This window comes from Notechis scutatus, chromosome 11 (genome assembly GCF_049901735.1).
Source record: "Notechis scutatus isolate UNSWTSFEM ecotype Mainland chromosome 11, rNotScu1.2, whole genome shotgun sequence".
In the NCBI taxonomy this organism is placed as follows: domain Eukaryota; kingdom Metazoa; phylum Chordata; class Lepidosauria; order Squamata; family Elapidae; genus Notechis; species Notechis scutatus.
In genome coordinates this window covers 6,660,816-6,687,709 of record NC_142019.1, presented here as the reverse complement: position 1 = coordinate 6,687,709, position 26,894 = coordinate 6,660,816, and the positions used below count along the sequence as shown (strand labels likewise).

Genomic DNA, 26,894 nt, shown 5'->3' with positions numbered 1-26,894 from the left:
TTCTATTTCCATGGTTTGCCTGAGGAGAGAAGAATAGCAAATCCTATGTGCCAGTTAGGCAATGGCAGACATTTCATCCCCAAATATATAACTTGCACCCCCCAAATCCCTGGTATAGTCCCTTTCATTTCCAATAAAAATTGCTTCTGGGTGCCAAATTTGCAGGGAAAGTCCGGTTACTGAACCAAACATAACAGCAGCCGTAGATTAGATAAACCAATAATTGGATTCTCGGTTCCTGATTCCATTAGTCCAATGAGCTAGCATCACCTGACAGCAGATGACCAAGGTTCATCTGAGGACTTTTTCCAACCATTTCCAGAAATGATGGAGACTCAATCTAGGCACGTCACTTTCTCCATTCACTCTGTAGTGTCAGGCCTACCCCAGATCAAGAATTAACGTGACAGGAAAATCATTCCTACCCTTTATTGAGGCTGTAGTAACAAGAATCTTGCAAACCAGTCTGTGCTTTACATTGTTCAGCTTTAGCTATATTTTCCTGGGTTTGGAGAGGGAGTTTTGTTGAAGGAAGGAGATTATATTATTAGCTAGCCTACTTAAAGGCTTATAAGGCAGTTCCGTCTCTTTCCCATCTCTTGAAAATAATGAGTAATTTAAAGTAGAAAAAAGAAGCAAAACAAGATGAAGAACACAAGTAAACAGAACGAACAAGCACCATAACATTAAGTAAATTAAATAAAATTCTCATTTTAAAGATGGTGATGTTAAAACCAATTATGTTTAGAGTTTTCCTTCTGGGGGAGGGGGGAGGGAGGGAGGGAGGCAGGCAGGCAGGCAGGCAGGAAGGAAGGAAGGAAGGAAGGAAGGAAGGAAGGAAGGAAGGAAGGAAGGAAGGGAGGGAGGGAGGGAGGAAGGGAGGGAGGAAAGGAAGGGAGGGAGGGAGGAAGGAAGGAAGGAAATAAAGGGAAGGAAGGAAGGAAGGAAGGGAGGAAAGAAAGGAAGGGAGGGAGGGAGGGAGGGAGGAAATAAAGGGAAGGAAGGAAGGAAGAAAGGAAGAAAGAAAAGGAAGGGAGGGAGGAAGGAAGGAAGGAAGGAAGGAAGAAAAGGAAGGGAGGAAGGAAGGAAGGAAGGGAGGGAGGAAGGAAGGAAGGATGGAAGGAAGGAAGGAAGGAAGGGAGGGAGGAAGGAAGAAAAGGAAGGGAGGGAGGGAGGGAGGAAGGAAGGAAGGAAGGAAGGAAGGAAGGAAGGAAGGAAGGAAGGAAGGAACCCAGCAGAGAGGGTACCGAAAAAATATCATCACCTGTTCTAAGACCAGTCCTGGATTTAATCAGAATAATCCAACGTCTGTTTTTTTAAGCTGTCTGTGAGCAAAATGTTTGGACTGCTCTCCTTTCCCTTGTGTCTTTCAGAGCCCCATTTCCTTCACGCCATCGAGTACGGGAACTTTGTTTATTTCTTCTTTCGAGAGATTGCTGTGGAACATAACAATTTAGGCAAGGTAAGACTAAATGCAGACGCTTGTTACGATAAGTGGCACGGAATCTCAGAGTTGATCTCTTGAGGCTTACAAGGGCATGGACTGCCTCCTATTTGTTTCTACAAGGGTGGTATTTTCATACTTTGGCTTGCTGAAGAAGGCCGTGGCATGTCCCTCTTCCTTTTCTCTTTTGGTTGTGCCGCTTTGTTCTCAAACCAAGACCTCATGTTCAGTTATATTTTATTAAGATTGAAAGTCTAAGCAGGACCCCCAAAGTCACGGGGGGAGGGGGGGATAACGGTTCTTCATTTTGTCTCCCTCAAAAGTCACATTTGTTCTTTGTTTTCCTTCCTCTATTATTTTTCCTTAACATGCCACACACAATGTAACTGTCATTGTTTCAGTGAAACTCCCCATTTCATTCAGCACTCAGAAACAAAAGTTCATCCAAGTAAGAATTTGTTAAGGAAGTCATATTGGCACATCTGGGAAAAGCCGAATCTGGAAGTTCTGGGTTTTCCCTTCCCAATTGAAATTCAAAGATCCATTCCCCTGCACCCACTAGTCCAGTGGCTAGCCTTTTTGGGCTCCAGTGCCAAAAATTGTGCACGCACCAGTGTGCATGCACTCATGTGCCAGCACCCAGAATGCAATGTGCGCCCTCCCCTTTGCCCCCTGTGTATGCACGCAATCTCCCCCCTCCGACCACCCTCTTACCTGCACTGCTCCTCACAGCTGATTTTTTGGCTGGTTTGAATCCTTTTTCAGCCTCCCAGAGGCTTGGAAAAAGCCTCTGCAAGGCTTTTCAGGACAAATTATAGGCCTGTTTTGTCACTTCCGGTATTACAGGAAGTGATGAAACGGGCCTATAATTTGGCCTGAAAAGCCTTGCAGAGGCTTTTTCCAAGCCTCTGGGAGGCTGAAAAAGGCCTCAAACCAACCGGGGGAAAAAATCAGCTGTGAGGCGCACGCATGCGCAGTGAGGTAAGTTTGCCTGCGGCTCGTGTGCTAGCACAAATGGCTCTGCGTGCCATTGTGGCAGGCATGCCATAGGTTTGCCATCACGGCACTAGTCCATCCCATAGCCCAATCAACCATCGTCCCAACTGGAGACACTCCTCTCCAGGTGCAGGGTAACTTGTCCTTGACTTTATGAGAAAGAATGTTGTTGAGTCTAATCTTCCACCTCTCGATGAAATTCCCCCCTCCCAAATTCCCAGGCATTAAATGTGGCAGCCTCGAAGCTTCTAAATAAAACATGGCTTCCAAGGCTGACAATAACACAACTGTGGCATTATTCACCTTCAATTTAAGACTGAAACCCTTTTTTCGTAAAACAAATAGTTTTGATGCCATTTGCAGTTCATTGTGAACACTGTTAAGTTTGAGGCATGGGTTTTAATGAACGGAGACCAGACTGTAAACCATGAACTTCAGCTCTTTAATCACAAGCATAACAGAGACAAAAAACCCCGGCTAGCAGTCACTCTTTTATAGAGTAAGCTGCTATCCGGATAACCAATGTATAGCGTTATAGCGTTTGAATCTTGGCGCGGCCCGCCAACAGCCAATCAGATTGCTCGGAATGAACCAATCATAACTTGCCATTATATGGACCAATAGGAAGTGCAGGATTACGATCCTGCTATGCAAATGAATCTTTATTAACTACATTTCTTTAGTTCACAACAAACACTATACTTAAGTTTAAGAGTCAGATGGGTATGTTGCAGTGGTGAAGACACCAGGCTAGAAACTAGGAGAATGTGAGTTCTAGTTCTAACTTAGTTACAAATGGCAAACCCACTTCCAAAATCTTGCCAAGGAAACTGCAAGGATCTGACTCAAAAGGGACAGTTAATTAATTAATAATCTTTGAATGCAAAATGTAAATCACCTTGTGCCTAATAACATTGACATTTCAGTCATAATTAACACTAATATAAACTGCTTAAGGGTCTAAGTTATCTTAGATAACTTAGCATAAATAGCCCACCGGGTTGAAGTCAGTGGTCTGTTCCACTAACTTATGTCTTATAATAATATAATAAAACTTTTTTTTTTAACATTTTGCCAAGAGACGTCTCCTAAATTCCACATCCCGGTGCTATATTGGGACTGAACTAGATGTGTAGCTCAGAAAAAATATGAGCAGCAATGTCCATTGTAGCCTTTTCTGGTGCGTTTTTTCCTTCTTATTTTTCACCTGCTTGACCTTTTACTCCTATTCCCAAGAAGCAGGCTGTGAGGAAGAGAACATAAATAGTTTTTACACCGGTTTGACCCTTTTAACAACAAAGTCTTTGAAATGAAGCCAAGAGAGAAATCTGTGTGATCAGTGCAGGTTGCTCTAAAACAAAAAGACAAAATGTACGTGGTCTTAGCATTCAATTTTTGTCGATTTTTTTCTCTCTTTAAAATGAAGACCTCAGTCTTTGATGGGGCTACTGCTTTGTTTCATCTGAGGGCAGGACAAGAAGCAATGGGTGGAAACTAATCAAGGAGAGAAGCAACTTAGAACTAAGGAGAAATTTCCTGACAGAACAATCAATCAGTGGCTTGCCTTCAAAAGTTGTAGGTGCTCCATCACTGGAGGCTTTTAAGGAGAGGTTGGATAACCATTTGTCTGAAGTGGTATAGGGTTTCCTGCCTAAGCAGGGGGTTGGACTAGAAGACCTCCAAGGTCCCTTCCAACTCTGTTATTCTATTGGCTATCCTTTTGACTGACTGCATTTCATCATGGGTGATAGTACGTGACACTTGCCTTCCTTTTTCTCTCTCGAGCATCGTCCGTTTTTAGGACGGCCCTTGTCTTCAGAGCTCAGGGCAGCGTGAACAAAACCTTCCTTCTTCGTCTCCTCACAGCCATATCTATTTATTTTTTATATTGTTACAATCTCCTCAGAGCAGACTCTGGGCAGTTAACTTCGTAAGGCATAAAAACCATAATAAAATGTGGCAATCAAGACTTAAGTACAAAACCTCATAAAATAATCATAACAATCTAACCGACCAAAATCAAAACAGATCCTGTCCATTATTTCCCCTAAATCACTCTCAAATAGTTCCATCTTAACTAAATTTTTCAATTACCAGCCAGAATATAATGCAGAGAACAATCAAGGTAAGTTGCACGGCTGAGCGGAGCTAGAGATGTAAATCTCCTTGCTCTGAAGACATTATTCTTGCTACTTTGCTAAATGACCTGATCCTTTATTGCCTCTTCTTTCCCTCTTCCTTCTCTGCACATCACTCTTGGGGTCTCACCTGGCTCATCTGTATGCATGGATAGGTTAAAATTTAAAAAGCCCCAGACTTTTAACTAAGGAAAATCGTTCTGAGTCCAGAACTTTATTCTCTCCCTCCCTCTCCCTCCCTCTCTCTCTCTCTCTTTCTCTCTCAAAAAATGATACATTACTACAGCATTGGTTCCCAATGCATTAATCAGTATTCAATTAGGGGGATAATAGGTGTATATGTTGTTGTGGGGTGTTTTTTTAATACACCTTTTTTCTTTCTTAATGTTTTGATTGTTTTGTGGGGTTTTTTTGTGTGTGTTTTTTTCTTTTGGGGGAGTTTTTTGTATTTTAACTTTGTCTCGAATGAAAACAACAAGAAAAAAGATATAACCATTGGTTTATTTCCTTAACCACCTGTTTTATCTCTCTGTTCAGAAACTGGGGAACAGTTGGGGATGCTAATGTATATATGAGAAACCAAAGATATTTTGTCTAGAAGCTACCAAGTTGCTAATCTATAACCAAGCTTGGCTTCCTTTATTTTTATTTCTTTATTTGTGTGTTTGTTTATCCATCTCAATAATTGACTCTGGACTTCAATTCTGTGGATTTAGAATAGGACAGAGTTGCATAAATGAAGCTTGAGAGAATATCTCAAGGGCATATGTGTATCTTTCATACACACACCCAAAAAACTTTGTTGTGGCCCTCTCCAAAAATTGTTGGCAATTTTGTAATCTTGAATATGTCAGAAGGGGTAAATACAACGAATGAGAATGAAAACAAATTTATCTCGGCCCCATCAACCTGTCGGAATGTAGCTGGAATTCCACTCAAAGCCAAGGACGCTGTGATATCGTCCAGCATAAACACTCTAAAATCAATCTGATCAACAAAGTGATAGATAGAAAGGGTGGGTAAAGGACTCCTGACCCAATCCAAATCAAAGCCCAAAGGTGCTTTTTCCAAAAGGCAACTGGACTTTCTTGGTTTTTGTTTTTTGTTTCCCTTTTGCTTCTCACCCAAGAAGCTTCTTCAGTTCTCCATAGATAAATCCAAATCAGAATTAATTCATTCATTGGCTTTAATTAATGCTCTTGCTAGATCTTATATTTGAGGCTGATTTTAACCAAGTTATTGTAACGTAGGTACTGATGACTCAGTACGAAATGCTCGCATTGACCTCTGTTCGTCTTTTGGCTGTATTGTTTAAATCCAAATCAAACCAATTCCGATCTGACTTGGTTCAAATATCCAAACAGGACTTTTGTGGGATGAGATGGATTTCGTGTGGTTTTTCCAAACCAGTCCCAAATTAAAACATGTTTTCTTTCCTTCCGAGTTATCTGATTCAACAATCCAGTTTGACTGTCTGATTCAAGTCGCAGAATCCGTTCGATTGAGAGATTCCGTGAAATCCCCTTCGAACTGACTCTCCCAATCCAAGTTTTGCCTACCTCTTCACCTATCTGTCCATCGAATTGTCTGCCTTAACGGAGACTTTTGTGGTTGTTCTTGCTCTTCTCCTTCAGGCTGTGTATTCCCGCGTAGCTCGCATCTGCAAAAATGACATGGGAGGCTCTCAGAGGGTGCTGGAAAAACACTGGACGTCCTTCCTGAAAGCACGTCTCAACTGCTCAGTGCCTGGAGATTCGTTTTTCTACTTTGATGTGCTGCAGTCTATCACGGACATCATTGAAATCAGTGGCATCCCTACCGTGGTCGGTGTTTTCACCACGCAGCTGAACAGGTGAGAGAATAACCAACTCTACATCGAAAAAGGGAAGCCCTGCCAATCACTGTTGGCACTAACCAAACAGTCTAGCCTTTTTTTCCCCTGACAGCCTCTTTTGTGCCTCTTTGGCAGCATCCCTGGCTCAGCAGTTTGTGCTTTCAACATGGAAGACATTGAGAAAGTCTTCAAAGGGAGATTTAAAGAGCAGAAAACTCCAGACTCTGTTTGGACAGCTGTACCCGAAGACAAAGTGCCGCGGCCAAGGTAAAATATTTGTATACGTGGGCGGTGCAAAGCTTCACTGGCGTGACTTGATTTGAAGGTGTTTTGATTGCACACTTGGACAGCTATCTCAAAGCAGCTTATCAAGGCATCAGCCCCACCTTTAGAGGCTGAAATATGGTGCCTCCAGGGCTTTGCATTTAGTAGATAACTTTGCTCTGCAGCTTGAAGTTCACCCGGAATTGTAGGCAATGTCACAATACTACCCAACACTGGAAAAGTTTTGCCCGGCAGTAGGAATTCACTCCATCTTGAACAGATTCACAGAGTTGGAAGGGACCTTGTAGGTCATCTAGTTCAACCCCTCCTGCCCAAGCAGGACCATTTCTGACAGATATCAGTCCAGTCTCTTCTTGAAAGCTTCCAGGGATGAAGCTCTCACAACTTCTGGAGGCAACTTCTGTTCCATGGGTTGATTGTTCTCACTGTCGGAAAATTCCTCCTTATTTCCAGGTTGAATCTCTCCTTGATCAGTTTCCATCCATTGTTCCTTGTCTGGCCTTCAGGTGCTTTGGAGAATAGCTTGACCCCTTTCTCCTCCCTGTGGCAGCCCCTCAAATATTGGAAGACTGCTCTCCTGTCTCCCCTGGTCCTTCTCCTCACAATCCACATCTTTCATAGGTAGAACAATTTGACTAGAGTGCAGACAGAGAACCAGAAGCCCAGAATAACAGGAGTTGGAACCTTTGAGGTCTTCTAGCCCATCCTCATGCTCAAGCAGGAGACCCTATTCCATTCCAGACAAATGGCTGTCCAGTCTCTTTTTACAAGCCTTCAGTGATGGAGAAGGAAGGAAGGAAGGAAGGAAGGAAGGAAGGAAGGAAGGAAGGAAGGAAGGAAGGAAGAAAGAAAGAAAGAAAGAAAGAAAGAAAGAAAGAAAGAAAGAAAGAAAGAAAGAAAGAAAGAAAGAAAGAAAGAAAGAAAGAAAGAAAGAAAGAAAGAATAGCAGATTGAAAGAGTTTGGAAGGAACCTTTGAGGTCTTCTAGCCCATGCCTCTGCTCAAGCAGGAGACCCCATTCCATTCCACACAAATGGCTGTCCAGTCTCTTTTTAAAAGCCTTCAGTGATGGAGCTTTTATCATTTGTAACTTCTGAAGGCAAGCCGTTCCACCCGTTCATTGTTCTCACTGTTAGGAAATTTCTCCATCTAAAGAGGCATGCTTTTTCAGTTGCTGGAAATATAAAAACAGAAAGAGAAAGAGAGAGAGAATGCAAAATCAGGCAGGGGCCTTGAGAACCACACGTTGAAGGCAACACTTTAGATCACTCTGGTTTCATACAGCAGGTTTTGCCCCCAATCCTAACAAATCTCCTGTTCCAAGCATTTAACTGTCTTATGATTTAACATGATGGTCTGTTCTGCACAACTGGTTGAGATGATGGCTGAATTCCCAAAATACTAGTAACTAAAATTGCTAACTACTCAGCCATCTCTACGCTCAAGTTAAGCATGTTGTGCAAATCCAGCAGCAATGTCCTTGAAAGAATTTGAATTCCAGCAAAGAATTATGTCTGGTGACTTGCTCAAATCCCTTCCTAAAACGGTTTCTAGAGCAGCGGTTTTCTGCACCCTGATTTTATGGTTCCCCTTCAGCCTTTTTTTTTTTTTTTTTGGTGCTATTTTTACTTTAAAAAAAAAAATCAGAGAAAATTGTTGCTTTCCTTTCAGACCTGGTTGCTGTGCAAAACATGGCCCGGCAGAGGCTTACAAAACCTCCATTGATTTCCCAGATGAAACACTCTCTTTCATCAAGTCCCATCCTTTGATGGATTCCGCTGTCCCGTCTGTCATCGAGGAGCCATGGTTCACAAAGACACGAGTCAGGTAAGAGGCACAGCTGGGGCACCGGGCCAAGGAGCAACAGTTCTGAAACAGAATCCAACTCCCATCCTAAGGACAGAAGGCTTGGAGCCCTTCTGCACAGGCTGTAGAGGAAGCACAAAGCTGAATTTTGCAGATTCCTTTGCTAAAAATTGGTGTGTGCGATAGCCTCCTCTGGAAGAAAAAGAACAGAAGGATCAACAACTTACTTACCAATTTGTAAGGTGACCAACTTTTTTAACAATGAAAAGGAGGGCACAAATAAATTGAAGGAAAAAAACAAAGCCACTTGTATGTGGCACATTCTCTCAGAACAATTCTCCTGTGTGGAGCACATGCGTCTCATAATCGCGTCTCGCCGCACTGTACTGAGCCTTGACAAATCGTCATGTCAAATACAAATACGTCACATCACACACAATGGATCGGATTGGTATCGATCAAATATGGAGATTTACAGATTAGTCTTCAAATATCAAAAAGGAGGACTTGTAGGAGGATACTTTTCAAGAGAGGACAGAACTTACAAAAGAAGGACTGTCCTCCCTAAAGGAGGATGGTTGGTCACCTTACAATTTGGTATCACCTACTCTCCAGTTCCCATTGGTTTCAGTTCTACCATCATATTTTATTATTATGATTATTCATTAAACATGACAGTCAACGGAACATTTAAAAATGTATCACAAATAACATTGATTGGCACTGATGGTTGGTACGAGTTGCTGCCAGTGTCCTAGGTATCAATCAACTAACTTCTTAAAATGTATGATGTTCCGAGTAGCGCAGACTTTTGCAAGTCCACTGGCGCTACAGCAGGAAGCTGCAACTTCTTGATGTAGTTTGCAAAATTCTTGGACATGGTACCAAGTGCCCCAGTGACAATGGGTATCACTGTCACATGTTTCATCCATAGTCGCGTAGCTTCACGATTTTTTCCCCCCAGTTCTTTTTCTTCGATTCTGGCATCTCCTGATATAACCATATCAATAAATTGTACACTTTGGTTTTTGATATCTGGTGTGTTGTGTTCCAAATGGGGATCTGTCTTTAATTATTATTATTGTGGTTGTGGTTGTGGTTGTTCATTGAAAAATGAATGAAAATTATGAATAAGTTTAAAAGCATGTACATACAAACCCAACTGCTCACCTTCCTCTTTCTCACCAGGATTGCACAACAGGGAAAGGCTGATTAATGCAGGTGACACAAAGAAAGGGATTTTATAGTTATTGAGCATGTTGTTTTTCTTTCTTTCCCGCATACAAAATACGCTGTACCCATGACGAGCAACCTTTATTTGATTAATGTTCTGGCTGCTGATATCAGAGCTCAGCCTAATTCACACACCATTGGCAAAAGCTGTGATGTTTCTCTTTCAAAGCTATGGAAAACAAGCTTTTGGAGGGTGGCCTTCCTTAAAGAAAGTTGTGTCTGCCCCCCGATAGAATCTATTCCCCATCATCCTCACAAAGAAGTTCTCCATGAAAATCCCATTGTCCCTGCAAAGCAAAACAGGATGTTCTGACCAAGCCTCATTCAAATCAAATAAACACAAAGTATATATAAAAGCAAACCTTTTTAATGCTTCTCTGTGAATTCTGTTCATTCACAGCAAAGAGTCATTAAAAACTAATTGTCCCAGATAAGAGCAAGCCCTTTCAAGGTTACGAAAGGCTGCCAAGAATACAAGATTAACTGCAGAGAAATATTCCAAACCAAAAATCTCCAAACACAAACCAGAACAGACAGGGCTTCCACAAGAACTTGGAGTTGAAAGAACTTCTTTGCTTCCTGCAAAGAAGCCAACTCCAAAGGCTGGCTTTTATCCCTTAGGGGAGGAGCCATCACCTTGCAGCCTTACTCCCGAGTGACCCATGCTGCTTCAGCTGCTCTTTCCTTCTAGCAGCACTGACCACAAACTCCGAAGGCAGCACCCCACTCTCTGATAGTCCTGACCCCATCCCTGCATCATATGCAGGCCCCTCATCCGAATCCTCACTCTGAAAGACCTCAGCCATCTGCACCTGCTGTTGCGAACCACAACACAGGATGTGAAGGGGGAGAGAGCAATTATGATGAGAGATGTCTTGATCTCAACAGGTATCGGTTGACCGCGATTGCCGTGGATCATTCAGCTGGCCCATTTCAAAACTACACAGTCATCTTTGTGGGCTCTGAAGCTGGAATGGTGCTTAAGATTCTGGCGAAGACCAAAGCTTTTTCACTGAATGACAGCATCTTACTGGAAGAGATTGATGCTTTCAATCATGCAAAGTAGGTCTTATTTTATGAGAATGGCTGAGAAAGATTTGACGGTGTCCATCTTGTTCGAGTCCCTTTTGCTGTTAGCCACTTGATTGAAAAGAACTTCTTCCTTCCTTCCTCCCACTTTGGTGACATTTCACTCCCTCTGTCATCTCATCCTGCCTTAGTAAAGCCCAGTCATTAAAGAAATGTGGGTTTGCATAATTTAAAAACATAGTTGGGCCATGTTTGCGTTGAGGTGAGCACGTTTTGTTTTCATGGACATATGCATGGACATGCCCCAGTATTTTGCCAATACTCCAAAACTGTGCAAGTATATCAACAACCTCTTGTTATCCTCTGGTAAAAAATAATCAGAGAAAAAGCTACTGTAGAAAAGCCAATGAAGTCATTAATAATGATCAAAATGATAATTGCTAATGAAATTCTGGATGTTTCACCAAATCTTCTCTTTTCATAGCATAACAACAGTTGGCCTTGTCTAGAAGTCTAACTAATGGAAATTGCACTCTTGAAAAACACATTTTAGTGGTTGAGGTTTTGTTAAAAAATGGGGAGCTACTGGCTTGTCTTATCTTGATTTGTGCTTGGTTGTCCCTTCAGCATAAAAATCTCCTCTTCTACCACTAGGCAACTTAAAGAGAAGAGTTGTAGAAGTTCATCCATCATTTTAATACTGAAATTCTACTTTGTTTCTCTGACTATGTCAGATTTCCCCAACATGCAATTGTCCTTTGGACTGGAGGGTACAACATTGGAGAAGACTTCCATATGTCTTCTTCCAACTAACTGTGGTCCACAAACGTCCATGTGGGAGAAGTGCTTTTAACAAAGTAATTGAAAGAGAAAGTAACCAAAGTCTATGTAAGCTTGAGATGACAAGCATCAACAACTGGATACCCAAAATGTAAAGATCTTAAAATTCCTGTGTCCCACAGATGTAATGGGGATGGTGAAGAAGACAAAAAAGTTGTCTCTCTGCAACTGGACAAAGAGCATCATGCGTTGTTCATTGCGTTCTCCAGCTGCATCATCAGAATTCCCCTCAGTCGTTGTGAGCGTCATGGATCATGCAAAAAGTAAGGCATCTCTACAACCTCGTGCTGTTGGTTCTGCCAATCGTCCAAGACAATGGATGACTAATACCTTACTTGGTTTTGCTGTAGGACTTGCATTGCTTCTCGGGACCCTTACTGTGGCTGGTTGGCCCACGGATCCTGTGGGAGAGTGAGAGCAAGCATGTTGTAAGTAGAGAAATTTTATTTTTGAGTTTTACATCGCCACACCAAAAGTTATCAGAATGACATTAAACTCCCTTTTACAACTCTGTAATCCCCTAATTTGGGGTAGAGTCAGGGCAGTTGGATGGAGCTGAGAGTTTACTGGCCAGATGCCCTTCCTGACACCTGTGGGGTGTTCACAGCAGATACCTTTTCTTTGTGCCCTAGGAGAGAAACATCAGCTGCTCCCTAGGATTGAACTCTCAGCCTTCTGAGTGGTAGGGGAGTGTCTTCACCATTAGGCCACCACATCCCTGTTATTAAAATGACATTCTGCCCCATAAAATATTTTAAATATTAATGTTGTACAATGAGCTTTTAAACCCTAAAAAAGCTTCCAGTGAGACTTTTTAAAGAACTATCTTCAATTACTGGATCATCTTTAATTAAGACCCAAACAGTGGCACAGAAACCATCCTTGGCATAGATTTCTTTCCATGGGAACTGTGGCAGGCTCCAGTCATGCCTGATTATACTCTCTTCTTCCCTAATTTAAGGTTATTCTGGTTGTTGTTTGTTCCTTTTTAAGACTCCAGGATGCTGTTCATTTTTATGTAACATTTATGTTTTCTTATTCACATTTTCATGAAAAAAGATGGCAATACAGGGCTAGATCAGCTGCAGTTTGTATGTGAGCTGAAGACCAGTTTTTGGGGGGAACAATTTCCAATCTTTAGGTGGTCCAATAACGAGGGAATGTGAATAACAATCTTAATTCACATTTGCTTCAGAACAGCCCGCTATTTAAGACTGCCGTTGTCCAAAACCTGCCTCCATTCCTGCCCTTTCCCTGCCCTTATCCCCATAATTTTCCATCCCATAATTGTGGCGCAGTAAACGATGAAGCATGTGGGGCAGAGAGCCTCTTTTCTCCAGACTGGAAGTTCTCCATGGTGGTAGACAGAAAGATGTTTTGCGATGCTACTTTGTCAGGAAATAGCCCATAGGTCAGGCACTGTGTTCAATAGCTTAATTGTTGGAAATTTGGGTCATGGTTTAATGAGAAAATCCTTAGGGCAAAGGCGACAAAATAGGAAGAGCAACTGTGAGCTAAGACCAAAGGCCTGCTAGAGTTGGCCTGCATTCATTAGCTGTGAACTATGTGTCAGTACACATCTTAGGAAGCATAGGAAGCCACCACTCATCCTTGCATGGATCATGGTCAAGAACACCGCGCAAGACAGTATGGATTGTGATCTAGAGGACTACCTCCTAAGCCATTAGATTATTGATATGCTATTTGAAATGAGGCCTCCCTTTCATTTTTTGTCTTACACATCCTTTCTTGAGTGCAGTATCTACCTGCAGTAATAAACAGTAATATGTAAACAGTAGTATGTATACTTATATTATGTATACTACATAAACAGTAGTATGTATACTTATATACATACATACATACATACATACATACATACATACATACATATCAGTGGTGGGATTCAAATTTTTTTACTACCAGTTCTGTGGGCGTGGCTTGGTTGGCATGGCAGGGGAAGGTTACTGCAAAATCTCCAGTCAGAGGTGGTATTTGCCAGTTTTCCGAACTAGGCAAAATTTCTTCAGTTCTGGTTCTCCAGAACTGGTCAGAACCTGCTGAATACCACCTCTGATACATATATACATAAGGTGGCTCAGTGACTAAGAGGCTGAGCTTGTCGATCAGAAAGGTCGGCAGTTCGGCAGTTCGAATCCCTAGCGCCGCGTAACGGAGTGAGTTCCCGTTACTTGTCCCAGCTTCTGCCCAACTAGCAGTTCGAAAGCTCGTAAAAATGCAAATAGAAAAACAGGGACCACTTTGGCAGGAAGGTAACAGTGCTCCGTGAGCCTTTGGTGTTTAGTCATGCCGGCCACATGACTACGATGTCTTTGGACATCGCTGGCTCTTTGGCTTTGTAACGGAGATGAGTACCGCCCCCTAGAGGTTGAAACAACTAGCACGTATGTGCGATGGGAACCTTTACCTTTACCTTACACATACATACATACATACATACATACATACATACATACATACTCAAGCTACGACCACAACTGAGCCCAAAGTTTCTGTTGCTAAGTGAGACAGTTGTTAAGTGAATTTTGCACCATTTTATGTCACCATTTTTAAGTGAATCATTTCAGTTGTTAAGTTAGTAACACAATTATTAAGTGAATTTGGTTTCCCCATTGAATTGGTTTGGCAGAAGGTCCCCAAAGGGTGAACCCACGACCCCATGATACAGCAACCGTCATACGTATGAGTGGGTTGCCAAGGGTTTCACAGGACTATGAGGACGCTGCTATGGTCAGAACAGAACAGAGTTTTATTACAGTGGTAGATCAGAGACCAGGACAAATAAAAACACACAATATAATTAAAAATTCTAGAATAAAATAATAAATAACAGATAAAATCCAGTCTGTCAATTAGACATGGTCTAACTATACTAAAATCACAATACATAAACTGTGTGGCTAGTACGGTTGTAAGGCTGAAAAATGGCCACAAATCACCTTTCTTCAGAGCCATTGCAACTTTGAATGGGCAACTTTGTAAACTGAGAATTATTTGCATATCCATAGATGCGTACATACATATAGTGGTGGGATTAAAAAAAAAATTACTACCTGTTCTGTGGGTGTGGCTTGGTGGGCATGGCTTGGTGGGTGTGGCGGGAAGGATACTGTAAAATCCCCATTTCCACCCCACTCCAGGGGAAGGATATACTGCAAAACCCACATTCCCTCCCCACCCCACTAACCTGCTTTCCAGCTCTGTTCTCCTGTGCAGGGCAACCAAAGAAGACCCAGTCGATCAGCTGGGACTCAGGAGGCAGAGAATAGATGGGGTGGGGCCAGTCAGAGGTGGTATTTACCAGTTCTCCAAATTACTCAAAATTTCCACTACCGGTTCTCTAGAACCGGTCAGAACCTGCTGAATGCCACCTCTGCATACATACCACATTAGAGTCCTTGTCTTTGTTTCAGTGATAATGTTGATGATGTTGTAGCCCTCTTTGGTTTCCCCAACTCACGCTGTTAATTGCAGGTTGTCTTTATTTGTTTCATACAACCACAGCCTTGGAGGGTATGAGCAAGACGTGGAGTACGGCAACACTGCCCATCTGGGGGATTGCGACGGTAAGCTCCTCCACCTTTGACGTCCTCTTGAGAATGCAGCATGGTTTGGTTTGTGAGCCGCACAGTGGTGTGGAAGATCCTTATTTAATGGCACTGAGCACTTGCCTTCCCTTTAAATTGAAAGCTGTTTGATCTTGGGTGGTGGATTTCTTCGACCGTTTTTTCCCCCCAACCATCACGCTGGTTCGTGAAGGTCCACAGCCACTTTGTTATTATATTGAACCCTTTTTAAATTTTTTTTTAACCCCTGTTTTTCCCTCCCTTTTGGGTAGCCAATTGTGTTTTATTTTCTGATTTTTCCGTTGCTCAGGCTTTGAAAATCTTTTGCTTTTCTTTTTGGTTACTTTTCACTGATTACGTGTTCCTTTAATTCTTTTAGAAATTTTGCCTACTACAACTACACCAGATTACAAAATATTTGGCGATCCAACATCTGGTTAGTTTTTTCCAATCATTTTTTTCCTTCCCCCCAATTAATGAAGCTTTTCTTTCCTTCAGTTTGGATATTTTCAGTTCTTTCTTTCTTTCTTTCTTTCTTTCTTTCTTTCTTTCTTTCTTTCTTTCTTTCTTTCTTTCCTTTCTCTCTCTTTTTGTTATCTAACGTTCCTTTGGATGCAGTTGGCAATCTTTCGCTTTTTTAATTTATATTTTTGCTTTTCTGCTTTTAATCATATTCCCACTGATGGACAAGATATAGCCAGTCGTTTTTGGCTCACTCAATACTTTTCACCTCATATAGCTGCATGTTTAACAGCTCATTATTAATTGAGGTCCTTCTTTTATTCACCCACAAATCTGATCGACATGGATGAGATTTTCTCGCCTACTCTTTCCACCCTCCACCTCCAGTCATACATTTTTGAATGCTAACCACCTCCTTGTCATAATTCAATATATGGATGCCTGCCTGATTCTCCCTTTCTTTATTTTTCCTATGTCTCCCAGTTCCTTTACCTCAAATACGCATTTTCCGAAATGTGTATTTCTCTGTTTGAATTGTGTTGATTTTTCCAGTAATAAGAATGCATTTGTGCTGATAATTATACTTAACATTATAACTTCTGAAGTTGTACATGTGTTTTTTTCTTCTTCTTCAGAACCAAAATTGTAGAGAAAATTAGGGAAGAGGGTGGGGAAATTATGATTTTTTGAGCTACTGGGAATGCATAAACACCAGCCTGGAAATCAATGATTCTTTTCTGGATTAGTCCTGAACTGCTATTGGAATGATTGACAAGCTCAGCTAATTTATTTAATTAGCCATACATAAAGCATATATAAAGCATCCACCCTAAACATCCCATTCTAAGTGTATCTTTGAACTTTTAACACTTATTAAGATGAGAAGCTGTGCAGGTTTTAATAAAACTTGTCTCATTTTGCCACTGTAATATCTTATTTCAGTTCAGTGACCAAAATAACCCCATGACATGTTAGCCTGACAACAGGGGTCCCCAACCCTCAATCCCTGAACCAGCACTGGACCACAGCATACCACAAACCAGGCCACGCAAAACAAGCAAAGTCCCATCCATGGGATGCAGGCAGCAGGTTGCTTTTTCAAGCCCCATTTCTGCTCTGGGCTCAGATGCCTCTTATCTGTTGCTTCAGCTGCAAGGTCATTCTCACTACCCACTACATGATCTTAGAGGATTGTTTCGTTCTAACATGCCTAAATTAATTAAATTTGCAAATCCCTGCAACCTACCCTCTATCCATATAAAGCCCCCTCTTCAGCTGTTGCAGAAGAGTGTTGGATCAACCATGCTCAGAGCATTAAAAAAAAAAAAAAAAAAAAAGCATCCCTTGCCATAGCTTGCATTTTGATGAGCTTCCAAATCCAGCCTCTTATCCATTTTTTTTTTTACATGGAACCACAGCAAATGAACGCCCTAAGGAAATGGAATTTATTGTCTCCCTTGGACACAATGCCATAGGTTTTAGGTGTCGCATTTTTTTAGACCATAAGCCTAAACTCCCACTCAGGCTTATACTGAGCCTGGAGAAATTCAGACTCTGACATCTGCTTGGACAACAGTCATGATAGGAAAAGGCTTACCTGGAGTGCCAGCCGAAGCTGACAGTAGTGAGCCAAATGGATAAATAAATTAGATTTTGCCTCTTGACATGATCTGTCCATCTCATTTCAAGTGGACTAATAAGGCCAATCGGTTATATTGAACTGAACTCTCATTTTAATCTGATTTGGACATTAATTCACAAGAGCAGCATCATGCTTTATTGTCTATCCTTTTTCTCGTACAGATTCCCATTAAACATCTCCCTCTAAAGATTACTTAGCAGCCATTGAATAAAGCCGGCAGTGGATGAGGGGGTTAAAAAAGGAAAGAACAAGAAAAACAACTGTAATGCACATTAATTAAAAATCTGTTTGCCACCACAGACATGATGCTATCCTCAGCTTCCATTACCACAGTGGGAAGTATCCCTGTTATCTCGCCCAAAGTGATTGGTTCCTGGAAACCTAAAGTGACTGACTCTCGGAAATTTGTAGCTCAAGATGACCCAAATACTTCTGATTACTCTGAACCTTTATCAGGGGTTCCAAAGGGTAAGGCCGAAAGAGGGAATTCTATTGCAGTTGAAAGAAAACCTGATACCTTCAGCCATTTTCAAAGATTCAGTCCATAAGCCTGGACCTCCCTCGCTCAATGGGTATGCAGAGTGTGTGTAGATCAAAGGCAGAGCGACATAGCGCATCAAAAAAAGAACTGAAAAGGTGAAATGTGGATCTGAGGGAACCAACCAAGAGATGGGTTTCATAACTCATGTCAGCCAACCCTTGTTCTTTCTTCTCCAAAGCACCTGAGGGCAGGACAAGAAGCAACGGGTGGAAACTAATCAAGGAGAGAAGCAACCTAGAACTAAGGAGATATTTCCTGACAGAACAATCAATCAGTGGCTTGCCTTCAAAAATTGTAGGTGCTCCATCACTGGAGACTTTTAAGGAGAGGTTGGATAACCATTTGTCTGAAGTGGTATAGGGTTTCCTGCCTAAGCAGGGGGTTGGACTAGAAGACCTCCAAGGTCCCTTCCAACTTGGTTATTCTATTTCTACCCACCTGTCAACTTTCCAAGGTTTATTGTTGTTTAGTAGCACCACACATGCTTCTAAAACAGATCAGTAGAAGTGTTACAGGTTTTATGTTAGCGTAGCATAAGATACCTACAAACAACTGCATCCTTTTCAGACTTCTGTATGAGCTTGAAGTAGAATGTGGTTGCTTGAAGGAACAGAGCTGTATATCTTCTAAATAAGGTCTCTCCAAACTTGGCAACATTAAGATTTGTGGACTTCAACTCCCAGAATTCCTCAGCTGGCCATGCTGAGAAATTCTAGGAGTTAAAGTCCATAAGACCTAAAAGTTGCCAAGTTTGGAGATCCTTGTTCTAAATAAGTTGAGAGAGACAGACCGAGAGAGACAGAGAGAGACCTACAATTCACCCAACAATGTTGGATGTAATACCTTACGTTCTGATCAAACCCCAACCAATCTAGAGAATAGAGGGTAGCTATTTTGGACCCATAGTTAAGCAGTAGAACAGGCTTTGCCTCAAATGTCCTTTCTGTCACTAGCTTCACGGGATTACTTTTGACCTCTCTGTCTTGCTCTCAGACCCATCAAATCATGAAATGTGATGATACGCCACTGGATTGCTACGAAAGCAAAAATAGGGCCATGTTCTCAACCTGCTCAAGTTTTTCTAAGATTTGGACAGAGGTCCAACGTCACTAAGTCAAGTTTCTTCTGTGGCCGTGTATTTAAACCCAGCTCTCAGTTATCCACTCACCTGAACTGCCTCATGTTTACATACCTCTCGGTAGATACTGCATATGTGCACACCCTTGTCCCCATTTTCTCCTTGCTTAAATGATTAGGACCTTATTTGCCTTTTAATAGTCCCTGCAACGTATCAGGTTTCCTTTCAAGCCTTCTGACATTCCTTTTGCTTCAGGTGTTTTATAGCTTGAGTGTCCTTTGAAATCTTTATCCGGATTTACTCACCATATATATATATATATGGTGGCACTTTTTTTGTCTTTGGCCTCTCTGTCCTTATCTCACCCCTTCTTTCACACCAAGCCATTAAAATCAGTAACTCTGAACACGTTTAACTCTCATCAAAAGCCTTGCCTCTAACAAATAATAACAACAGCAACACTAATAATAATAACAATAATAATAATGTTCCTCTTCATTTTAAGTTTTCTGCCTGGTGTTAGAATAACACAAGTAGATGCATCTTTCCAAACTAACATTTTCTTGCCAAAATGGTGTCTGTGGCTGCCTTAACACAAAGAAGTAATAAAACTGCTGTCAGAAAAATATGCAAGCTCCAATAATTGTGTGTTAATTGCAATTTTAATTATTCTATCAAGACTAAATTAGATGCATTCTATATTTTAGGAAAAAACTAATATCTTTCATTAATCAATCATTTCTAAACCAGCATGAGATTCCAAATGTGCATTCCTTATTCAAGCATAAACTGTAAAAATATAATATCGTTCTTTTTTTTTTCTTTTTTAAATCTGCAGACAACCTAAGAAAAAGTTATAAATAAATAATATAAATATATATATATATATATATATATATATATATATATGCATAATCCTATCTCGCATTTGATTTCTGATTTATGAGTCAGGCAGGGAATTGAGAGAGAAATCCTTCCATGAGTTATTAATTGCAGTGTGGCAGAGTAACACCTTCTAACCTCAATTTTCCAGCAGAAATTGTTAAAGTTAATAACATATGAGCTACTATTTGTGTGTCTTAAAAGGAGACTTGGGGACAGAAGGAGGATAGATTGGCAAAATATCGTATTCGGAAAGTTCTTCAAGCTGATAAACCCACAGGTTGATCAGCTTGGAGTAGAAGTCACATCTTGTATCCAAAAACAAAGCAAAGTCTCAATATGCTTGTCCCAAGTCTGCTTCTGAGAAATTCTATAGGTAGTTGTGCAAGGAGATCTTCACATCAGCCTTCAATTTGCCCCATCCTCCTGCCAGCTGAGAATTGGAGCCATCAGTGATGCACCTTCACAACAGCGCTTTTGATTTTCTACTTCGGCAGAAGTTCTCCCCAGTTATAGTTGCTTTACTGGAAGTTAGATGACTTTGTTGCACTTGTGTCAGAAGCACTAAGGCGCTTCTGGATTGAAAGGATTAGTCAGTGACATCAACATTGCCCCGGGGGATGCCCAGTGGGAGGTTCCTTTCACATCCCCAGCAGGAGCTGAAGTGAAGGACCAGAGCTCGAACCCTCCCCATAGCAACTCTCGGGTCTCAAACACTGCCTCCTGCCCAGTGTTCCATCCACTCAAGCCATCATGCTCCTTTAAGAGCAGAGAAAACCAGCCACCAGAAAGAAAAAGGATGGGAAACAGCTGCTGGTGGTTTAATGTCCTTCACAGTAAGGATATAAGCTTGCTCCTGTTGGGCATTTATAACTAGGTAAGAGTTAGCTCACATCTCCTTCGCTTCAGAGAAGTGCCTATAATGGATATGAAATCCAGCAGGAATACTTCTCAATAAAGGGTAACTCAGTCTATTGGCTTTCCTGCTTTGGAGATGTATTGCATCATGTCCACAGTCAGTTTTTGCCTACCGTCTATGAAGAAGAAGAAGAAGCTCAGAAAGAATGTTGAATGGCCACAGTGCCACACATAATGAAATGCCAATCTATGCCATCACTATATATCATGCCCTTTTGCTGATCTCACAGCCCAACATATGGTTAGCGCAGGACTTCTGAAGAAGTGGAGATGCCAAAGTAGGCCAAATCATGACCTCATTGAAAGATCAGGCACATCGTATCTCCAAAATGTAGAAGGCTGACCAAGAGTGGGTAGGAATAATGGGGTTGTTCTTACAAACCATAAGCGCAGTTTCCACTTTGCTATTGATTGCATACACTCAACTCTTTCGTAGGCTGTACAGTATATCATTGCAACATCTATGTGCAACTCCACACCAAGAAAGATCCACCACACACAAGAATAATAAATCTAGGAATAGCCACAATTTGGCTTCTAAAGATCAGCTTTAAGTATGTTTATTTGGCACTTATAAGGGCTGCTTCATATCTTGGACACTGTTTCAGGAATGTCAAGTCCTCTCAAAATCCATTCATTTCAGTTCATTCAACCATAAACACGAAAGCACGGAAGCTGTATTAGTTCCTGTCCAGTTTATGTTTAATCAGAACCTGGGATGGCTGGACTGAGAAAGAGAAGAGAGATTTTAAGCAGCAAGAATTTACACAGGTGTTTCATAATGCAGATAGATCATTAGAATGTACTTGGGGTGCTCCTTGTGGATCACTTCCTTGTCAAGAGTGATATAATTCCTTGATGCTGCTCAAAGGGTTGTACGTTCAAGACACCAAGTTTGAGTTAGGTGCCCTTAGGATGCAACTTGAAGTAGCAAACATTTGTCTCGTGATTTGATCATCCAAAGTACCCTCTAACCTGCCCATCATGTGTGTGCTTGTCATAGGTGTGAGGTGGGAAGTCCAATCGGGTGATTCCAACCAAATGGTGCACATGAATGTCCTGATTACCTGTGTCTTTGCGGCTTTCCTCCTGGGAGCGTTTATTGCCGGCGTGGCTGTTTACTGTTACCGAGATGTTTTTGTGAGAAAATCGAGGAAGATTCACAAAGACGCGGAGTCAGCTCAATCCTGCACGGATTCCAGTGGGAGTTTTGCCAAGCTGAACGGCCTATTTGACAGCCCAGTGAAGGAGTATCAGCAGAACATCGATTCGCCCAAACTTTATTCCAACTTGCTGACGAGTCGCAAAGAGCTGCCTCAGACGGCGGACACGAAGTCCATGTTGATGGTGGACCACAGAGCCCAACCGCCAGAACTGGCAGCTCTTCCGACCCCGGAATCGACTCCTGTGCTTCAGCAAAAGGCCTTACAAGGGATGAAGAGCCAGATGGAGAAGGCCCAGAACAACCTCAGCTCTTCAAGAAAAGAAGCCCCCTTGAAGAGTCCTCAGTTTTTCCCCTCCAGTCCTCCACCCCATTCTCCTTTAAGTCACGGGCACATTCCCAGCGCCATCGTCCTTCCCAATGCCACCCACGATTACAACATGTCCTTCTCCAATTCTAATGCGCACAAAGTGGACAAAAAGATGCCCAATGTGGACCACCCGCTCACAAAGTCCTCAGGCAAAAGAGACCACAGGCGATCTGTGGATTCCAGAAACACCTTGAATGACTTCCTGAAACATTTAAACGAAGCCCCCAGCAACTCCAAAGCCATCATGGCTGACCTTCAGGTGGCTCACCAGACTTTAATGTTGGATTCCATGGGGAACGTGACAGAGGTCCCCCCCAAAGTCCCTCACCGGGAAGCCTCTTTGTACTCCCCTCCTTCCACCCTGCCACGAAATAGCCCGACAAAACGGGTGGACGTCCCCAATGCACCGGCAGCACCCATGACCTCTTTGGAAAGGCAAAGGGGCTACCACAAGAATTCTTCCCAGAGGCATTCTATATCAGCTCTTCCTAAAAACTTAAACTCCCCGAATGGGATGCTGCTATCCAGGCAGCCTAGCGTTAACCGGGGAGGATATATGACTCCAACTGGAGGCACAAAGATGGACTACATCCAAGGGACGCCGGTCAGCGTCCATCTACAGCCTTCCTTGTCTAGGCAAAGCAGTTACACAAGCAACGGAACGCTTCCTCGGACAGGGATAAAGAGGATGCCCTCTCTTAAGCCAGATGTGCCACCCAAACCTTCTTTTGCCCCACAGACACCTTCGGTCAGGCCACTGAACAAATACAGTTACTAAAACTTGCCTACTCAACCCATCGAGATCTTGGGGCGATGGTGCAGGACAGATGGAAGGAAAGACTCCGACTCACTTGTCATGGAGGGCATTGGTGGGGGGAACCGAATCTGGGGGCAACCAGGCTCTTTTTGCTCCATCGGCTGGTTTTGTCTGGCCCGCAGCAAGACTCCACTTGCCCAATGTGTTAAAGAGAGAGGAAGGGCTGGCCATTGCATCCCTTATGTTGGGAGAGGAGGAGAGACGTAGCACAAAAAAAAAAAAAAAAAAGGACAGGACTCCATGGCCACTTCAAAAGAGCTACTTTAGAGTACTTAGGCAGGAAGCAGATCCGCGAACAAAAACAAATACTTGAAATTAATAATAATTAAAATAAGAATAAAAAAAGGGGGTTTGTTTTTTAGACTGCCATACTGTGTAGTCTTCCCACAAAATGTGAACGTTTTAACTATGTATGCATTTGCCTTGCCTCTTGCACAAATATCCGGAAAAAAAAAAAATATGTCTCGACAACATCTGTTGGTTAAGAAGCCGCGAGCTGAACTTCAGCCTCTTGGTCCAACAGTAGCATTTTTATTTTTTTGCCTCCAAAGGATGACAGTTTTTTTTTTAAAGGCACAGATTAAAAAAAGAGGAGGGGTATGAGGGGGGTTACATGCAAGGGTGCGAGGAAGCCTTGAATCCTGAGGAGGTGCTCAATTCCATTGTGTTGTCCGGATGGAAATGTTTACATTTGTGAAAGAATGAGGACCTACCGGCGGCTTTGACTCTGGTACTCTTGCCTTGCAAAGACGTGCTGCAGATCTGGTGCAGCGGGCTTGGCGACACAGGTAGTCCTCCACTTACGGCTGCAGTTGAGCCCAAAATTTCTGTCGCTAAGCGAGACATCGATTAAATTAAGTTTGCCCCATTTTATGACTTTTTTCTTGCCACAGCTGTTAAGTGAATCGCTGCAGGTCACAAAAGTGGATCGCATAACCCCAGGACGCTGCAGCTGTCACTAATGCATGCCAGTTCCCAAGGTCCGAATCTTGCTACAACAGTTCCAAGGGTGAAAAACGGTTCATAAGCCACTTTTTTTCGGTGCCATTGTAACTTCAAAGGGTTGCTAAACCAACTGTTGTAAGTTGAGGACTACCTGTCTTGATTGTGGCCTAGGACACAATTAGGTACAATGGGAAACAAGCCAAACATAGATACCCAAAGCCAGGCTGCTCTAAAGCTAGGTATCAAATTTCCAAATATCGTTTGAATGGGTTTCCGTTGACCCAACCACTGTTTAAGTTACTGTCCTTCAAAACATCAAGGGCTGAAGCCATCCAGTATGGAGGTTCTTAATTTCCCCAAATTTCAAACACATCTTCACGAAGGAAAAAGAGGACATTCGCATGCAGGAAAAATACCCCAGATTGCATTTTTCAAAGCGTTGCTCCATAGCTTCCTGCAGTATCCTTCCACCAACTGTCTTAAGCTCATTGGAAGTCAAGGAGAAACCCCATTGTTGTCTTTTATGAGTCCAACAACATGTCAAACGTAACGTGAGGTAGGAAGGCATGTTTGCCATTGGGCTTCTCCGAGAACTGCTTACGTCATTGAAAGGAGATTCTTCTCACTTTTAAAGAGCTCTGTTGAACTTATTGAGTATGTTCCTAGAACACTGAGCTGACATTCCCGACTCTGGTCCTCCAGATAAGTTAGGACTGCAAGTTTCAGTAGTCCAACTTAGAAGTCTGGGAGTTGTGAGTACAACACATCTTGAGGACACAAGGTTGAGGAAGGGTCACTTGAAGCTGCAAAAGCAGTTGGTAGGTCTCTAGTTATTGCTAAACTACAAGTTCCAATGTCTGTAGGAAGCATGCCAACAGTGATTGGTGAGGGATACTCAAAGTTGTAGTTAGTAACATCTAGTTGTCTGCTTCTGTATGAAGCTTTGTGGTTTCCTCCCAAGTTTTGAAAATGTACCCTTCCAACACTTGTGGTAAGAACCAGAAGGTTCAGGCAATGCTCTTACTGTTGTAACAGATGTTGGCTTTGGATGTTATGTGAACACACCCAATATATACTACGTTCCTAAGTGAGGGAGAATCAATGTGAACATTATCCCCATAATATAGCCATTCCCCCCCAATGTCTTAGCAGGATCCATCCATCAAAATTCAACAGAAGCACAGCCCATCTTTTTAGCTTGTGGTTTCTTTGAAGCCATGCCAACAAACAACACTGTTGTAAATATTATGTGTGTGACTTTACTCAGATCTGTGCATTTTGTGCCTTATTCACAAGAATGATTCCCCACCCCTCCAATCGCTTACTACTAAAAATCCTGTCAAGTGTTCTCTGTAATAGTACATCATAAACCCCTGAGTGCTTTTAAGTTCTCTCTGCAGTGTCCCAAAACATGAAAGGAAAAAAAAGCAGAGAAGGAAGGGATTAATATTTTCTGCGAAACCGTTCATTATCCATGAAAAAGTAAACTATAAGCCAAGAAACCTTGCTGTGCTAAACATTCATCCCTGAATTGCTTAAGAATCAAACTGCAACAATGGGAAACCATATGAGATTTCTAGGATAATACAAGCCACCCAAAGTTGCACAGGCTACAGTGTGTGTGCTTATCGCCGATTGTCAACTCAGATGAAGAACTTGGTTTGTGTTGGATGTTCCACCATTTGGTTGCTGAAGTCTCTGTAACCAATCTCTTAAGTTTACAGGTCAAAACATCTGTTGCTGTCATAAGTGAAAAAAGAAAGTTTTGAAAGGGATTGTTCTTTCATATAGACAATTAAACTCCTTTTCCAATCTGTATGTCAAGCTTTACTGGTCTCCCAAAATGCCACAAGTAATTTTTTTTCTAAAAAATATCTTCAGTCTTGCAACTAATACCTTTTAATTTAAAAAAAAGAAAGAGAGAGAGAAAAGAAATCAAATGGCAAAAATGTAATTGACGTCACTTTACAATGATTAATGAGTAATACATACTTGTGTGAAACTGAAACATAAATGTTATGTGAATCCGAATAACATTTTTGTAACATTGTGCTGCCTCGTTAGTGGGTAATGTGAGTCATCTCAGTATTTCTGTTGAAAAAAAAAAAATCTCTAACATTCGACATAGTCTTTATTCTGTTAATTTATAATTTGTGTTGGGTTTTTTTTTCCTTAAAAAATAAACACATGCTTTATCCATTTGTGCAAAGGTAAATGCAGATTGTATCTTTTTTAAATGGTACAGCTTAAAAAAAATAAAAATAAACAGTAACCCGGAAAAAAACAAGAGAGAAAAGAAAAGCTACTCTATACAAGCTATAGGGTACGTTAACATGTATAGATATCTTGTAAACTTGTGCTGTGGATGTGTAAATAAAAGACGTCCTTTGGGTTTTTAACACCGCATGTAAAGATGAAATAAACTCTTCAAAAGGAGCACGCATCTCACATCTCACTTGATTGCACAGATGGAAATAGTAGACCCCGTCCATCAAGAGCCTGTTCTGACCCAGCTCCCCAAACACGACATATCCTAGTAGTTGAAGCAATGATTCCTTTATTAGGAGTGCCAGCAGCCCCGGGAAAAAGTCTGTCTCTCTCACTGCAGGAGAACAAGTCCATCCGACCGGAAGATGAATAGTTTTCTGCCACATCTATCCATCTCTGCCCCCTGCCTTTTATTAGAGCTAGGGTAGGGCTTAGCTAGCAGCAGTGGCTCTTCTGTCCCAAGGACTGGCCCATAGATTCCCTTTGCTCTCCTCTCCTCTGCCTTCTACACATCTGCACATCAGACATTGGACCCAGCTGTTCCTCCTCTTCCTCATCATCCATCTCCAGACCTGGGAGCTGTTGACTCTCCATCTGAGGGGTGATGGCTGGCGCAGG

The 26,894-nt window shown here is 42.0% G+C and overlaps 1 protein-coding gene across 19 annotated transcripts in view; it reads left to right on the top strand.

The window, feature by feature from the left end:
- The window catches only part of SEMA6D (semaphorin 6D), a 308,201-nt gene extending 281,757 nt beyond the window's left edge, over window positions 1–26,444 (top strand). For 9 of the 19 annotated variants that reach the window (XM_087972700.1, XM_087972699.1, XM_087972692.1 and 6 more), the window contains 11 exons: window positions 1,374–1,462; window positions 6,213–6,430; window positions 6,548–6,679; window positions 8,368–8,523; window positions 10,624–10,797; window positions 11,727–11,867; window positions 11,955–12,032; window positions 15,100–15,191; window positions 15,571–15,627; window positions 17,596–17,763; window positions 21,718–26,444. In XM_087972700.1, coding sequence (XP_087828826.1) covers window positions 1,374–1,462; window positions 6,213–6,430; window positions 6,548–6,679; window positions 8,368–8,523; window positions 10,624–10,797; window positions 11,727–11,867; window positions 11,955–12,032; window positions 15,100–15,191; window positions 15,571–15,627; window positions 17,596–17,763; window positions 21,718–23,024 — 2,612 coding nt within the window. In that variant the 3' untranslated portion in view covers window positions 23,025–26,444. The remainder of the gene's footprint in view (window positions 1–1,373; window positions 1,463–6,212; window positions 6,431–6,547; window positions 6,680–8,367; window positions 8,524–10,623; window positions 10,798–11,726; window positions 11,868–11,954; window positions 12,033–15,099; window positions 15,192–15,570; window positions 15,628–17,595; window positions 17,764–21,717) is intronic. The other 10 variants (XM_087972703.1, XM_087972690.1, XM_087972704.1 and 7 more) reach the window with 7 other exon arrangements.
- The last annotated feature ends 450 nt before the right edge of the window (window positions 26,445–26,894 follow it).